An 18,241-nucleotide genomic window follows, 5' to 3' on the forward strand; every position below is an offset into this window, starting at 1 on the left:
GAGAGATACAAGTTTTGTTAACACAGGAAACCAAATTTAAGTTGTACATGTCCCTTGTAAAATGATTTTGACTGAGATATACCCATTTCATTAATTAGCAAATATATTACTTCTACAGTAAACACTAAAAAAGGCAGTCCTAATCTTAGTTGAAGTCACATTACAGTTTCTTTCTACTTTCTTCTGAGGTCAGAATATGGATAATATCAATAAACAGCTAAGAAAAAATGAATAGGAATGAGTTATAGCTTCATTAAAAACTGGGATAAGTTTAAAATCAATCAAAGCAATCAAATTATAAACATGAAAATTGTAGAGTGAAAAATAAAATGTTTCTATTCCAGAGAGGGGAAAAAATACTGAACAAACATCAATGAAAATTAGTTTGCACCACTTATTAGACAAAGAAAATCTGAATACCTCTGGCAGCACTTGCTTCGTAGCCATAGGATGTTTTGTTAAAAACATCATGATCTGCTGAAGAGGGGATCACCCTTGAATCAGAAACAGGATGGATTCCTTTAACACGGTCAGCTAAAGTTCTATGCTGGTCATACAATCCCAGCTTCCTTGGGGAGCTAGTCCTCAACACTGGTTCTCCATTCTGTAGCACATGCTCCTCTCGTTGTTGGTCAGCTGGTCGGTGGGTCTCTGAGTTGCTCACATTCTTCATAGGTAGCTCAGTGATTTGTAGTAACGCTTCCTTCTGATTAGTAGCAGAGGTGTCTGGTAAGGAATCAGATTCGGTGCTACACCGACCTTCTAACCTGGATTTCCCAGGAGACATGATTGCACAGGGCCCAGCTCCCACAAGTTCCACAGCTGACTTTGTAACAGTGGCAGGGTTGGGAGCCCGTTGAGAGGTAGAATCACCGTGGTCACAGTTGTCACAGTGGGACGCCATGCTTCCACTTTTAGGAAACACATCTGCCTCAGACATCGAATCTTCAGTCAAGGCCAAAAATTCTGAAGGGGTCTGAGCTGTGGTGAGATCAGCAGAAGGCAAAGGCGACTGTAAAGAGCTTCCTGCCCGATCCGTTGCATCCATAGAGCAAGACGGGGACACTCTTACTAATACAGGCTCCCTCTCTTGGTACCGTGAGATTTCCAGTGAGAATTCAGACTGTTGTACCAATGAAATGGACTGGCTCTGTGGAACTGGCTTAGAAAATTTATAGTGAGATGAAAAGGATTTGGGGAGTAGCTTCCTTGCTGAGTGCTTAACAGAACGACGCGTTTGCTCTTCTGTAAATCCAGAATCATCCCCTTCACTTCTGCCAGAGCTCAGACAATTTATGAAGACATTCTTGTTAGTTGAGGGTTCCTTTTCCCTTTCAAAATCTTCTGTCAAAGATCTTGTTATTTTCTTGTTTCTTGAACTACTAAAACCCGCAGAATGCCCGCCCCTAGTTTTTACATTATCTTCCAAACTCAGTTTCTGCATATTGCTGTGGCTGGGTTGAGCACCATTGGAGATACTAAGGTTCTGGCTGGTAGGTTCCTGCTTGGGTTCACTCCCTTTCTTATGGTGGAAGCTGATGGAAGGGGCACGGAATATGCTCCTGCGCTTTCCCGTACTACCTGAGCTGGAGTTAGTGCTGGAAGGAGAGGAGCTGTGGATGCCAACCGTGGCGCTGGAAGAGGGTGAGGAAGGGAGAGAGTCATGTCTCCTGCTAATACTTCTTCTGAATATTGGCAACCGGGAGACCAGGGTAGACCGTCTGGATCCTGAGTCCCCCATTGGGACCCCAACGCTTGCACTGCGACAGCCAACTCAGCAGCCTGAGAAAAGTTAAAAGAAAAACAGCAAGTCAATAGAATTCAACTATTAATAAGACCTACTAAAGCAAAATACTGCTTTTCAAGACACAGAACAGAATTTGGTTTAGAACAAAAGAATTCAGAACCTATAAGTGGAAGAGTCATTCCCAAAGTACATCAAAACCTTACTATGACACAAGAATTTCAAGATTACCCAAACTACTTAGTCTATTAAAAAGAGTGTTAGGTTAGAAAACACAAGACCTTTATTTACGATCTGTCCCATATTACTGCTCACAATTGTTTCTAAATTTTAGTAAGTTATTTAATCTTAACTTTTGTTTTGTTTTTAGAGACAGGATCTCCCTATGTAACCCTGGCTGGCCTGGAACTTGCTGTATAGATCAGGCTAACCTCAAATTTATATAGATCCATCTGCCTCTCCCTCCTAATTGCTGAGACTAAATGCATGCACCACCACTCCCAGGCAACCTTAACTTTTTGTTTACCAACTAGATGTCCACCACTTCCCCTGTTGGCGACCTCAAAACACAGCCTTGCTTACTTAGTACAATGTGACTCAAAAGGTGATCTACCATGCACAGAAACACAGATCAGACAATGGTAAACCCAGGCACAAACATATGTACTCAAAGAAAAACAAATTGAGGCAAATTCGTATTCATGGTGTCTGATTTAGGAAGTTTATGGATAACCAGGCCACAAGCAAAAGAAACTAAAATCACCCAAGATATAGAGTCGTGTAATGAACTAGTTAAACCTAAGAGGGAACCAAAGTTATAAGTTGATTTTGACAAAAGCTCAGGTCCATTTTTAATACTGAGAGCTACAAGAATGCCTGCTGATCAAGCCAAAAACAAAAGACATTGACGAATCATATTATGTTGATGTACACGGTGATGTGTGGAATTTTCCACTGCAGTATCATATTAGTGTGTGAAGTTTCAGGTTTGGGATCATTTGGAATTTTCGGGTTAGAGATACTCAACACTGTAATCTCTTTCCTCCATACATTCTTTGACCCAGATAGTTACCATTCTGATCTCGCTCTCTCTTGACTATATATTATTGAATAATTTTTCATTATCTTTTAGATTTTCAATAATAATAATTCAGACAAGAAACAAAGAACTAACAATATTGCAGAATTCAAACACCACATCAGATTCTGAACACAATTCCCCAAAGGTGAATTTGTTGTTCAGTAATGACAGTGGCACTATAATAAATGTGCAGTGTTAAAAAGGAAAGTAGGTATCTGAAAACACAGGGTATTCCTTAATAAAGAAGAGTTATACTGTGTTTGTAATATCCAGCATTAGAGAATTTGGCTAGATTTGAAAGTAGCTATCACTTAAAGGAAATTCTAACCGTTCAAGGTTAAGTTTCTTAGAAACAGAATCTAAATAAGAATTCTTGTCCAAGCAATTCATTGAAGCAATGCTCTTAGGACAAAGAAAAAAACCAAGAACATAAGTTGTGGAAGGACCTAAAGGGCAGGTAAGCAAAGCCGTCATGAGCACTGGAGATTAGTTTTAGAACAATCCCTTGGGGAAGCTCCAGCACTGACTGATACCCTGAGAGGGGCAGTGAGCTTTGGAGTCCTCAAGCGAGTCAGTTACATGTAGACTTCAACCCCAGCTGGCCTCCATCTCACAGCCATCTACCTGCCTCTGCCTCCCTACCAAGTGCTAGGATTAAAGGTGTGTACCACCATGCCCAACCCTACAGAAGAGACTTCTAAATGATATACTTATTCCACAGAATAGCATACAAAAACTAGGGGTACAATGTGAAAAATATGAAAATGGGAAAAAAAATGTCAAGACATTTAGTCAGATAATTGCTAAATGATACTCTAAGGACATTTTATGTCCATTTTATGTATTATGAAATAATGTGCATAAAATAACAAATGTTCTGCACATTCATGTGTGCATTAAAACATGTGACAAAATCCTGGCAGTTGTGCTTCGGGCCTCTGCACTGGCCATGCTTCCAGGGCCCTTCCCTTCAGATGTCATCAAGGGGGACATTAGTTCTGCATGTTATAAGATGTTTAGTAGTGGAAATGCATTCTGGAATTACTTTTACATTAAGAGAATATAAAAAATGTAGCCTACCAAAATATTACATGGCGGAAGGATATACACATATGTATGCAAAATGAATTAAAAATCATACCACACTGGGATTCACAAAAATCGGCACCAGTGATTGTGTCTAGAAGGAACAGGAAGGATGGGAATGTGGGGAAAGCTTGACCAAGAAAGGCAAAATTCAATCAATTCCTAGTGTTTTACAATTTAATTCAATTTGTACTATTTTGTCATAAAATATTTTAGGAAATAAAACAGAGAAATGCTAGGAATTTAAAAACAATACATTATCTTTTCTAATTTGGTTTTGTCATGAAATTTTATATTGTAGTGATTTTTAGTCCAAAGTGAAATGGTTAATGTTAAGATTTACTTTCCCGATAGTTAAAATCTACTTAGTTTCCATGCTGCAAACTATTTCCTTCCCTTTTTGTTATATGCTACTTCGTCTAAAATATTTTCAGTGATAGGCAAGACAAAAATGAATGACCCAGGGTTTTACCAGCTTAGGGGGTTTAATATTTCCAAATTTCAAACATTACTAAACATAGGGCTGGAGGGATGGCTTAGCTGCTAAGAGCACTGGCTGCTCTTGGAGAGGACCCAGGTTCTGTTCCTAGCAACCAAATGGCAGCTCACAACCGACTGTAACTCCAGTTCCAGGGGATCTGACACCCTCTTCTGATTTCCATAGCTATTGCACAACATGGGTGCACTTACATACATGCATACATACTCACATATACACATATAAAATAAAAATAAAAAATAAAACATTTTTTTAAAAAAAACAAACGTTACCAAATAATAGATTATGTGATACAAGCCACTTATTAAATGGAGTAAATTAAATTGGAGGTCAGTTCGAAGTAGGTAGCCCTATGATCTTTTCTTACTAAAATAAGTTAGGAGAGGACTGAGTTGAAGATGATTAAAATATATCATATGAAATTCTCAAAGAATTAATGAAAACATTATTGAAAATATAAGGTGGGTCACCTAGATAATTCAGTAGGTAAAGGCACTTGACATTGAATCCTGACAACTTAGCTCAATCCTCAGGAGCTATATAAAGGTGAAAGGAAAGAAATAACTCCATAAAGTTGCCCTTTGACCTCCATATACATCATGGTGCATGCGCACCCCACCAACACCACACACACACACACACACACACACACACACACACACACAATATTAAAATAAATCTTAAAAATAACTTATTGCTATTAACTGTTCCTTTAAAAGCTAATAAGGTAATTAGATACCAGCCAGAAATACACACCCAAAGTTCACGTTCTTCATAATCATTTCTGAATATTATTCACTGAATATTAAAATGACTGCTGACTGCATTTGCCTTAAAGATTTTGTTTACTGAGAACCAAGTTTAGAAAAAAATGCCTGCAGTTGCATACATGCACCAGCAGAGGGTGCAAAAGTCTTTTGCTAGAGAAGTCAAATTTTCTATTAATGTTCAAAACCCACCTAAAGATTTAATGAACATTTAATTATAAAAATATCATAAAGGGGCTGGAGAGATGGCTCAGCAGTTAAGAACACTGGTTGTTCTTGCAGAAGACCCGGATTTGAATCCCAGCACCCACATGGCAGCTAACTGTAACTCCAGCTCCAGGGGATCCAACAGCCTCTTCTGACCTCCGCAGGCATTAATGTTCAAAACCCACCTAAAGATTTAATGAACATTTAATTATAAAAATATCATAAAGGGGCTGGAGAGATGGCTCAGCAGTTAAGAACACTGGTTGTTCTTGCAGAAGACCCGGATTTGAATCCCAGCACCCACATGGCAGCTAACTGTAACTCCAGCTCCAGGGGATCCAACAGCCTCTTCTGACCTCCGCAGGCATTGCACGAGATATATTTTTAAATATCATAAAACTCAGAAGTGAAAATGATTATATAAAAATACATTTTATATAAATCTTTGCTTTTTAAAAATTATTAGTATCTGATAATTAAATGTCCTTTTAATTAAAGGAAATGTCTAATGTTTAACTAGAAAGTTGGATAGAGTTAAAATGCTAAATAAGTTTTTTTAAGTTTTTTTTTAAACAATTGTTATATTTTATTTTTATTTTGTGTGTATGATGACTGTTTTGTCTGCATGTATGGCACCATGTGTAGCTGCCATATGAGTACTGGGAACTGAATTTGGGGCCTCTGAAAGAACCAATGCTCTTAACAGCTAAGCCATCTCTCCAGACCATATTTTTTTTTAAGTTTTTAACCTATGAACATGTATAGGACCTATGCTGGGCATCGTATTTTGCAACTGTAATTCCAGCATTTGGGAGACTGAACAGTATTGCTGTGAGTTCGAGTCCAGTCTGGGATACAGAGTAGGACACTGTCTCAAACAACTAAAAATACAATTAAGATGTGTAGGATTATTCTGTGGAAAATAATTCTAAAATTTAAATTAAAATATGCTGCTGAGTATTCTAGAAAAAGGTAGCTGCACTGAGCATTTACAACCTTGTGTGTGTAGATGGTTCATAATACAGACACCCGTGAGACACACAGGCAAAGACAATAATGGAGAATTCATGATTCTCAGTGTCCAGTCAAGTGAAAACACAAATGTTAGGTCAATCATACTGAACGTGAGCACTGTTATGGTGAAAGAAAAAGTGAAATTTGTAAGGTGCCAATCACTGCAGCCTCGCTCTGGCTGTAAATACTGTTTATCTGCTTCACAGTGCTGAGTGGTTACTGCTAATGAGAATATTAATTTCCATTCAGTCATGTCTTGACACAGAGCGCTAATTCTGTCAGAAATCATTTCAGAAGCAGAATTTCAGAGTATTTAAATGTGTTTCTACTCAGTATATGACCATTACATTCTCAATGACATTGTTTCCCAGTGTATCTGTGGAAAACATTTTTCTTGGATTCTGTTTCCCCATTCATAGGATAGGTGAACTGACCAGATGAATGTGAGGAGTGCCCCTTATCTAGTAAAACACACACAGACTCTTTAAAGAGTTGACTATGTTTGTACATACATGTACATACATCACACACATATCTCGGTCCTATTTCTTTGCAGCTTAAATAACTAGATTTCATCTTGTTACACAGATATGAGAAGGTAAAAATAATGTTCAATAAGCTGTCACTACTATCTATCTCTCTCTCTCTCTATATATATATACATACATATATTTTTTTTAGAAGAGTAAAGAAAGAACACTGCAAAGGGCAGCAGATGGAGTAAAGGTACAGCAGCCTCTTTGTTAAAGGAGAGTTAGAATGCAGTGCCAAACCTCTTTCCCCTATTCTGCCATTATCTAATCAATGAGGCTCGCCGTCCATGAGCTCATGCTTTGTAACCTATCAATTAGAACTGGAATAGATTTTTTTTTTTTTTTTTTGGTTTGGTCTTTTTGAGACAGGGTCTCCCTGTAGCCCCAGCTGTCCTGGAGCTCACTATGTAGACCAGCCTGGCCTTGAACTCACAGAGATCCACCTGCCTCTGCCTCCTGAGTGCTGGGATTGAAGGCATGGCACTTAAGATACATCAGTATGTAAGAACTGACACGGTACCCAACTGAAATCATTCCAGGTTATGTAGAAATAACTTTAAATCAGAAGAAATGACTAATTCTCTAATAAACAACAGGATCATGATAGATGTATAACTTTTGTTTTATTGTAATTATTTTTCTTATATTGATATATGAAAGTACTTTTATTAACTATATTATTCTTTGACTTTAAACTTTATTTTTATTTTGTTATGTGTATGAGTGTTTCACCTCCACATAAGTGCACCATGCATGCAATGCTCCCAGAGGCCAGAAGGGGATACCAATCCCCTCAAACCAGAATTATGGGGTTAGCCTCCATGTGAGTGTGGGGAACCAAAACCAGGGCCTTTACAAGAGCAAGTGGCACTCTTAACTACGGACTCATCTCTCCAGCCCCCAAACTGCATTTATTTTTAAGACGATTGCCTGGTACATATTATAAGTGATTTATTAATTTTATTTCTTCCCTGTAAAAGCACTCGGGAGGCAGAGGCAGGAGGATCTCTGTGAGTTCAAGGCCAGCCTGGTCTACATAGTGAGTTCCAGGACAGCTGGGGTTACAAGGAGACCCTGTCTCAAAAAGACCAAAAAAAAAAAATTCAGTATCTGTTATAAATTGACAGTTATTCTTCTGTGATGGTCCTGCATCAAAGACTACTGCAAAGAATTAACAGTTGTTTCATTTGTTCTCAATGACATATTTAACTTGAGAAAATAATTACTGAAAAAGTATTCATAGAGGCCCCTTTAGCTGTTAAGAGGCAAAGGTAGCAAGTCGGAGTTGTCTCTAGTTGTCCTTATTTCAAACAAAAACACTTCCTCTGCAAGCATCAGCTATACTTTTACAGTTGAGTATCACTCCACTTTTATACCTTTGAACTAAAATATATTTTTAAGGAGGTACGTAAATGTAATCAGTTTTATCTTGTTGCTGTTTTGTGGATTTCTTTTAGGTAAGCAACAAATTCACTAGAATGCACACATGTGTTTTCATCTTCCTAACAAATTTAAATATGACCACAATTATTAGGATAAATAAACAAATTGGGGGTCAGAGCAGCAAAGGTGACATTCAAAGCTGGGCGCTGCTGACACATCTTTAAGTCCTATCACTCTGTAATGGACAAGCAGCTCTCCTGCTGTTGTGACACAGCCATGATGGCATATAGCAATGCAAATAGTATTTCTAATGCTATTGCTGCTCTACAATTCAACAAGTCACTGAATTAAGATTATTATTTTTTAATAATTTATTGAGAATTTATAAAAGGTGTTTTGATCAAATCCATGTCTACTCCCTTCCCTCCAATTCCTCCCATATCTCCCCATCACCTTTTTCTCATAACTTCCTGTACTCTTTCTTCTTATTTGTTAATGGGGCTTTTGGCTACTAACAGTCCCCCCTCTGAAGAGGGATAAGATTATTACTGTAAACGTAATGATAAATGTGGCTATTACGCACTGAATAATAGTTTCCTTAGGGAGAGCAACAACAAGATTTGCTGGGGAAGGTGGGATGTGAGGGCTGAGAGAGAAAATTGTAAGACAATCTGCAGGATGTGTTTTGTTTGTTTGGATCATTTTGTTTTTATGTCATTGGTTTGTTCATACTCTAACTGGGGGGAAAATGCTGTTAAAATGATAACGACAATGGGAAAGTCCGGATGGAAAAGATGAGTAAGAAGTTTACCCAAGACAAACTATGATGAAATACTGAATCATGTCTTTTTAAAAGTGAAAGTAAATTTTCTTATTTAAAATATATATATATATTCTCTAGACTAAGTTAATTTCTAGTCTCAGAGTTAGAAAATTTGGTGAAGATGAGGTATACAAAACTGCTACAAATAGAAGACACCGAATACCATCGATTTATTGTGTTGATTTTTCAATGCCGAGGTCCCTTACTTGTCATTATCAGAGAGCTGTGTTAACAGGTTCTCACATGCAGCTCTGTGTACTCAGCTAACCTCAGGGTCCGTGGCTAACAGTGCAGAGCAGCTGGAGTGCTTTGCGGTACATTTGCGTCGCAGACAGAGTGCATGCACCAGGTAGGTTTTCAAACACTTTCTCAGGTATTATCAACTTTCCATAAAAGTATTAACCACTAGATTTTGCTTCTTAAAAACAAACACCATAACTTATTTAAATTTTCACCTAGTGAAGAGCAAAGAGATTTGTTTGCTATTAAAATAGCAATTTTATACTACCATCATAGAAGAAGCTAATATATTTTACTCCTAAGTAATAATTTGACAGCAGTGAATGCCTCTGCTTTTGGCTGACCCAGTTTCTCAAATTTTTATTAATGGAGGAACCCTAAGTGATGTTTTGGATTTCAGCCCAACCAAAGTATTGCCAAGTTGGACCAAACTGCTTTGTATAAATCTCTTCTTGGTAATCAGTGAATCTGTTCTAAAACCTAGACTTTCGTTCATCTTCATTTAGAAAATGATGACAGCAACGTCCTATGCTGTAGTGACCAGAGTCAAATGTATCTAACTATGAGATTTGTCCTCAAGGCTGTCTCTCTTCCATTCTGCAGTGATTAATTCACTCAGGGTAAGAGGACCACTTTGTAGCACTTCAAGAATCAAACCGTGAAGAAAGACAATAGGAAGTTTCCAAAAAATGGTTACACCAGATACAATATTTGCAAACATAAAATCTGGTAAGTGGGAATCTGTACTTAAACTCAAAGGAAATGTGAAATAAATACAGGCAGGCTTCAACAAATGTATCACCTAATTTACCAAACTAATAGGGAAATAAAAACTAACAGTAAGTGACAGCATGATATTGACCACAATGCAAGGACAGTCCTGCGAAGGAAAAGGTGAAGAAAATGGAAGGAAGGCGGTGATAAGTATGGAACAAAACAGACCTCGTCATGTTTTGGGGGTATGTGAAATTGAGTTTACTTATTTCATAAATATCCATTAAACAGTAGGTGTTCTGCTTCAGGCAGGAGAATACGGGTGCTCTCCTTACTCACTCATCATTAGACCAAGAATGCAATACATCTAAAGCCCTGGATCTACTGGGTGATGATCCATCTGAGCCACTGATTCTCAGAGCACACCCCTTGTGTCCAGCAGCAGCAGTGCCTGAGAAACCACTGGAAATACAAATTCTTCTTAGGTGTGGTGGATTCCTTGTAACCACAGCACTGCACAACACCAACCCAGGATACATTTACATAGCGAGTTTGAGGCTAGCCAGGGCTACATGGGGAGATCTTGTATCATAAGCAAAACAAAACAAAAGAAAACAATTGTTTTTCAATGTTCTGTGGTCCTGATTCTTCGGTGATTTCTTCTTATTCATCACTGTGTTAACTGCCTTTATACACTAAGTACACAGTTCTCACACACACCTATTTTAAATATTTTCCTATTCTACTTTTGATAATTTAGAATTTTGAGCTTCATTTTTATGTAATCTGAAATATCATTCATATCTTTTATTATTTTTCAATGCTTTACACTTGGAAAAGTTCTGTCTTTTCTGACATAAGATTAAATTTCATCTATCTTTTCCTCAACTATATAGGGGTTCAGGTTTTGGTTAAGAACTCCTTATTTTATGCATGTCTCTCTAACTTTAACATGCATGAAAATCATCGCCATGACTTCTAACAGAAAAGTTTTTGGGTTTCATTCTCAGTCTTCTGGTATTGATATCATAGGGTTTAGACCTCCAAGTTTCCAGATTGGGTAGGTGCTATGGGTGCTGGACCACACTGTGATAATCAACAGATAAGAAGACTTATCAACAGACCAGAGGCACAAGATGAAAACAGAATTGGTAGCATCCAGATGTATTGCGTTAGTTCGTAGTGGTTAAAATATAGGTACAAGCATGTGAGATGGGCAGGACATGAGACTTGGGATCACAGTGCAGATATTTTAATGCTATTTGAACATGAGTTTTTCTGAAGCACCAACAGCCATATCTAAACATATAAATATATCTATATAATATAGCCCACTGAGTATTAAAGTTACAAAATTTCTCCTTCCATAAGAAATCAAGCATTTTTTAAAACATTTTAAGCTAACATGTTTATTTATTAATGCCTATTTCTACCATTAGGCCACAACTTTATAAAGAAAACATCCTTTATGAAAACTGAACTGAGAAAAATTCTATTCAAAGAATAGTTTATGAATTTAGTTATTAGCTTAAGTAAAGAGGCTTAGCAGGGCAGGGTGGCGCACACCTTTAATCCCAGCACTCGGGAGGCAGAGGCAGGGGGGTTTTTGTGGGGTCAAAGGCAGCCTGGGCTACATAGTGAGTTCCGGGGGAGCGGGGGCTACACGGAGAACCCGGCTCACAAAACACAAAAAAAAAAAAAAAAAAAAAAGGAGAGACTGGAGAGATGTTCCACTGCTTAAAAGCACCTGGGTCCGGTTCTCAGCACCTACATGGTGGCACATAACTGCCCATAATTCTAGTTCCAGGGAATCTGACTACCTCCTCTGGCTTCCTCGGGCATGAGGCATGCACATAGAGCTCATACATACATGCATACATACAGGCAAAATACTTATACACATAAAATAAAAATAACTAAACCTTTAGCTTAAGTGACAATATAAAGTCGCTTTCATTCTCTTTTTCAAACAAAAAATTACAATCAAATATGAGAAGGATTTAACCTATTATACATTTTATTTAATACAATATTTAGTAGTATGAAATATCAAAAATGTTCAAAATTTTTTAGGAATCTGCTCTTAATCCCAGCACCCATATGGCAGCTAACAACTGTCCATAACTCCAGTTCCAGGGGATCCAATAGCCTCTTCTGTCCTCTGCGGGCATTTCAAGACATGCACTTACCTACATGCAGGTAATACATGCATATACATAAAATAAAAATAAATAAAATATTTCTTTGAAAAAGTACATTAATGATGAGTTGCTTTTAAACTACACAACACCACCAATTATTATTAAGATTTTTATGAGGAAGATGATTCTCAGAGATGTTTACTTAAGAGGTAATGTGAACAGAGTTGCACACTATCACTAGATGATGGAAGCTATTCCATATAGTAGAAAAGCAGATGGGAAGCATGTGGGCAATACAAAACCATTATTTTCAAAACAGGAGAAAGCCACCCTACAGTAGTTTTGTAAGACAACCATTTCATTTCCTTAAGCAAATGCTTGGATGTAACTCAGGTCTCTTAGCATTCACCTATCGCTTAATTATGGATAGAAAACTGTCAACAAACAGCATAAGTACTAAGAGTACATTGAACAAAGTACTTTAAAGCAGACTTTAATCTGACACCAGTGAAATAAAGTGGCTCAAAAGGTTTCTATTAATTACACAACTCCTTTAAAGAGTCATAGCCATGAAGATGGGGAGTGCAACCCTTACTGTGACCTAATGAGGACACATTATACAGGTTTGTTCAGTGAGAGTGTTTAGGGATTTGTAACTGAGCTCTGCTGATACTGTTATCTAGATAAGCATCTGAAACACTAACTACTGCAATGTATAAAATCTCAATCTTAAATTACATATTTATTCAGCCACTTATAATGCTTCAAAAATACCAATGACAAGCTAAAATTCATTCATATTCTAGACTGCATTATAGAAATGCCAACAACAAAATACAGACACCTGTATAATATATGTGTGCCTGTAATATGTATACTTCCATATATAGAGTTTTAATCTGGTTCATAGAATAGATACAGCAAACTGTTATCATAAAAAAATAAATACATGACATATTGCATAATACGTATTAATATAAAATGATATCCAATTATAAACCAAGTGCAATTTAAAATGTTCTTAGTGAAACTGAAATAAAAATTTTAGAAGACAAAATCAACAACTAAAAAGTCCTGGAACACATTTATGCAAGCCTAATTGGTATGCAGATGCAATTAAGCTGATTCAGGAAGTGTAAAACCAAGAAACCATATGGTTCTTAGTTCCCCAACACTGCAGGCATGAATGTCAATTCTGTGTGCTGGATATGTGTGCAGCACTATTGATAATGAAACACTTTGCTCAGTCATCCTTAGCGCATTTTTGAAAATCAGTTCAGAAAGTTGTGTTTCCGTGACATCATCATGTGTGAGAGAAATGCAGGCAAATAGACAAAACAATCAGGGTACCCCTTGCTGACACTACTGAAAGTTCTTCAAGCAATGAATCAACTCTGCCTCAGTTACACACCTCTAGCTATGTTCAAATTCAAGTTCAGGATAACAAAGCTATGAAAAATCAAAAAAGACCTAGCACTGCAAGGTTTTGAAATGGAGAGTTAGCAGTCTTGGATTTTATTCTTCCTGGCACCATGAGAAACAGAAAAAAAAGATGTCCTGAGATATGGTCCTTTTCATTAATAGCTGCACTAGGTGTGGTTATAGTTTTAGGTCTATTTACACTGTGTGGGTCTGGGCGGGATGACGGCAACATAAATCAAATCTGTTCTAGTTAAATGAATGTACAAAATACACCAGAAATTCCTGACATTAATGCTACAGCTAGATATGCTTAGCAAATAAAAACAGACCACTGCATTCAAATACTTTACAAATTGGAATGCAACATAGTATAAATTGAAGTCTGATTTCAAATATTTGGGGCATTTAATTTCAAATAACTTTAGCTAATACACACTGGGCAGCATGAAGGTGGGACTTACCAGCAATCGAGTCTAAGGTGACAACGTTGGCTGAAACAGGACTCTGCGCTGGGGTTGGAAGTGTTCCAAGAATTCTTCAACCACTGTGATTAAATATTTAGATTCATGGCTTGAAGACATTCCTTTGTCAGGAGACTGGCTTTCTCATTTGAGTATTTGGCAACTGATTGTTCTGTGCAGAGGATGGTCAGGAAATGGATGTGCACGTGTAAGTGGAGCCACATCAGTTTTTATTTAAACCTCTTAGCTCCTAACTTTTATTTTCTTGCTTAATCAAATTCAATCAACTAAGCATGATACACATCTTCTCATAAAACAGAGGCACATACTGGACATTCAGCCATCAAACAACAGCACAGTCTCCCAACTCTCCTTCCTCCCTTTGGCCCAGAACTGTGACAATCCTTACTGTGAGCTCAGTGGCCCTTTGTATAAAAAAATTAGAAGGGAGAGGGAGAAAGGGGAGGAGAATGAGGGAGGAGTGGAGGGAGGACCAGACAGGGGGAGGAGTAGGAAGCAAGGGAGGGCAGAGTGGGGAGCAAAGGGTGGAGAATGAGGGAGGAAGAGAGGGACAGGGGAGGAGGGAACATGAATCATGGTGTGACCACATTATATGTCCAAGAAAATGTTTTCTGGAGACCAAAAGATTTATCATAATTGTTCAGCCACAAGATTTGGTAAAATGGCTTAATTCCTTCAGTCTCCAGGCTCTTGAAACCCGATATGAAAAACACTTTAATATGATTGTTCACTTTGTAATTCTGCCCTTACCAAGTCCTTGGGATTTATTTTTTAAACATTATTCTTTATTCAACAGATCATCCTTAATAGGCCCTTTAGGAAATCTGTCCTCCTATCTAATACAAATTTAGTTAGCCACAGATCCCTTGAGACATACCATTTTTATAAAGCATGAATATTTTAGTTTCTTTACTTAGGTTATTGTGCAGAGAAAATATCAAGATTCATTTCCTAATAAACTTTTAATATCTAACTAGCACTCACAAATCATTTACACAGATTTCAAAATATTATGTAGTTTTCATTTGAAGCACACATTAATCCAGGCCACAGTGATTTCAAGAGCCTATTGCCTCCAGATAGTGTGTGCTAGAAAGGCTGCATCCTATTCCAGCTTGGGGGTCTCACAGGTAGGAGTGGCATCCTGCTGCATAGTACACAGTTGCATGATGAACTATTCCCTCTATCTTCTGTTTCCAGTATGTGTCAGTCACTACATCATGATTTTAAATGCTGGGATGCAGTGCAGACATAAGCAGAAATAGCCTCAACTCAGAAGTTGGCTTCATTGTGCAGAGGTGGTAGGCTAGACCTTTCCTCCCATTCTGATCCTCTGATTCCCCCCCCCCCCCGGAGATTCCTGTGCCTTCACTGGAAACTTCATTGCTACTCAGTTTTTCTTGGATATTATTGAAATGGTAAGAATTTAGCTCCAGCTTCCACAGTGGCTTGGCTTATGGCTACAATGTTTCCTTATACCATTAATTCCAATACCACACTGATAAAAGTCATTTGCTTATAATCTGCCTATTTTCCTTCTGGGGAATTTTAGACTATAAGCTTCCAATAAAGCAGACCCCAAGCCCACCTTTACATTCACCAAAGGTCTCTAAACTCCAAGAATGATTACATTATATAGCATCAATGCAGGAAAGGTTTCATCTCAAGTTCAACTTAAATTAACAGTGCTCTGTGAAGCATTGAGAATATTTACCAGGTCTATCCATGTCTATAATGCTGATCATCACAGAATAAATGCATGAAGTGGGCAGTGGGGGAAACTGGCCACTGATGTACTGTATATACTCCATCTTAACCTGGACTCTCCCATCTCCTGTCTTAGAAAACCCAGGATCATTAAAGTAAGCCAATTACCTAATTAAGCACGTGACCTGCCAGCCGTAGTAAGCAACAGATTTTTTCATTTTCTTGCCCCACACCCCCTTTTCAATAACAGCTCTATTATAGCTCTCCTTTCCCTGAGTTACAGATTCATGGACAAAAACTTCTCAATGAAATCTGAGTTAGAAAACACTCTCAAGACTCTCCTGTTACCGTACTGAAGATCCTCCCCTCTTTTACACACACACACACACACACACACACACACACACACACACACATCACACATCACACATCACACATCACACACTGTAACTCAACCATTTTGCCATTGAGCCTCATCGACAAATACCAATCAATGAAACTTCCAGGATATCCCAAACTCTTGACCAACAATCTACAAGTGTGTTTAGACTGATGCAGTACAACAGCCTCAGTTAGTGAGCTGATACACTGTGTGACGCTCAGACACTTGCTCATGATTAATTCTCTGCTGTCACTAACTTGTATTTTCTTTAACAAGGGGTACCAGATTTTCTTATTATACTAGACACTGTAATTCTTATAGCCAGCCTTGCTAAAATGCATGTCCAAAGACCTTAGCTATTTTTGAGGTGGTAACATTCTTACTGTTTTTATGAAGTATGCTCAAGAATTATCAGACTGTAACAAAATTAACCAAGTCTGCGTGTTTGTCTTACTTTCTTTTATTCATCATTCTCCTCTACTGTGTTCCTGTTTTGTGTGAAACACTTCACAAGTTGTGAGACATTATTTACAAATGCTTGAAAGAAGTACTGAGTACATCCACACCTACACCAATGCATGCTTGAAGAGGCATTCTCAACTCAGTTTGCTAGCCAAAAAGAGACTTCTTCACAGAAGTCAAGAAAGAGGCTTGTGGTAAGACTATGTAGAAGGATTCTAGACTGATGACTGATGAGACTTTCGGTGGACCACTTGAAAGTCTTTCACTGAATTTCTATATACTCAAGGAAAATTTTAAAAATTATCATCATCAAAACAATTTTCCAACTACAGTTTAAGAATTTTCTAATGTTAGCTATTTTGTTTGCTTTTTAAATGTGGTCATGAATCCTCCATTTATAGTGTTTTTATATTGCTACTGATATTTTTGGTGCATCAAAGTTGGACACTTGGGACATGCTGGCCCATGGGATTGATCTTGGTCATATTGGTTTTTATGAGTCTCAGTAAGAACTTCATTAGTGTCCATAACATAAACTATCTAAAGAAAAATGTTTTCTCAGATTAAAACCCAAATTAACCCTATTTTTGAATACACAGATAAAACAAACACTACAAATACTTAAAAATCAACAGTACTTTAAAATAACATTTGTGAAAGCATCTCATGGTGTTCCAAGGTACATGGCATCCAATCAGAAGGGGGAAGGGGGAGAGAGAGAAGGAGGGAGGGAGGGAGGGAGGGAGGTAGGAAGGAAGAAAGGAAGGAAGAAAGGAAGGAAGGAAGGAAGGGAAGATAGGAAAGGAAGATTGATTGGTTGATGGTTGGTTTTCTAGACCTCCTGGTAGGGAGAGAGGGAGAGAGGGAAGGGTTAATTGGTACTGGAACTAAAAAATCTATTTTACTAATTTTATACCAAAATATACAACCTCAAATATCACAAGTTCAATTTTAAAGTGACTGATGATGGGTTCTGGTCAGTTCTATTGTGATAACTACAATATTCACTGGAGGCAGGTTTTATTGGGGGGGCTATGCGTTTAAATATTTAGCTATATTTAAATATTTAGCTGAATGTCAAAATGCAGGGCTGCTGAATAGCCAGTTAAATCTAAAGCATTGCTATATTTGAAAGTGGCCACAGAACTAGATCTGTATTACAAATGTTACAGTGCCATGTTTATAATAGAACTACTTAGAGCCTCAAGATGTGGTTGTCGCATGGCAGGGCATTTGATTCTATTATCTGTTCAGTCAAGAAAATGAACTGCAACGATTAACAATTTATTTTTCATATAGAAGTAGTATAAAAAGTACTATAAAATAGATACCACCGTTAAGATTAATATTTCATAGAGTAAAATAGCTGGATTTAGCCTTTAAGTACAAAATATCCCCTCCTCATCTGCACAGAACAATGCACGTGGTCTTAATATAACCCTCACATAATCTCATAGAAGAATACGGAATATTTCATTATCATTCTGCTGGCTTCTTTTTCTGACAGTCTTTTGAACATAAATATTATAAATTATTTATATTTAATAATCATAA

The 18,241-nt window shown here is 37.5% G+C and overlaps 1 protein-coding gene across 1 annotated transcript in view; it reads right to left on the bottom strand.

The window, feature by feature from the left end:
• Positions 1-18,241, bottom strand: part of Ccser1 (coiled-coil serine rich protein 1) — a 1,141,328-nt gene that overhangs the window by 988,081 nt on the left and 135,006 nt on the right. The window contains exon 2 of the mRNA XM_029569084.1: positions 421-1,782. Within this exon, the coding sequence (XP_029424944.1) occupies positions 421-1,741 (1,321 nt within the window). The 5' untranslated portion in view covers positions 1,742-1,782. The remainder of the gene's footprint in view (positions 1-420; positions 1,783-18,241) is intronic.

This window comes from Nannospalax galili, unplaced genomic scaffold, assembly GCF_000622305.1.
Source record: "Nannospalax galili isolate Female #2095 unplaced genomic scaffold, S.galili_v1.0 scaffold441, whole genome shotgun sequence".
NCBI lineage: Eukaryota > Metazoa > Chordata > Mammalia > Rodentia > Spalacidae > Nannospalax > Nannospalax galili.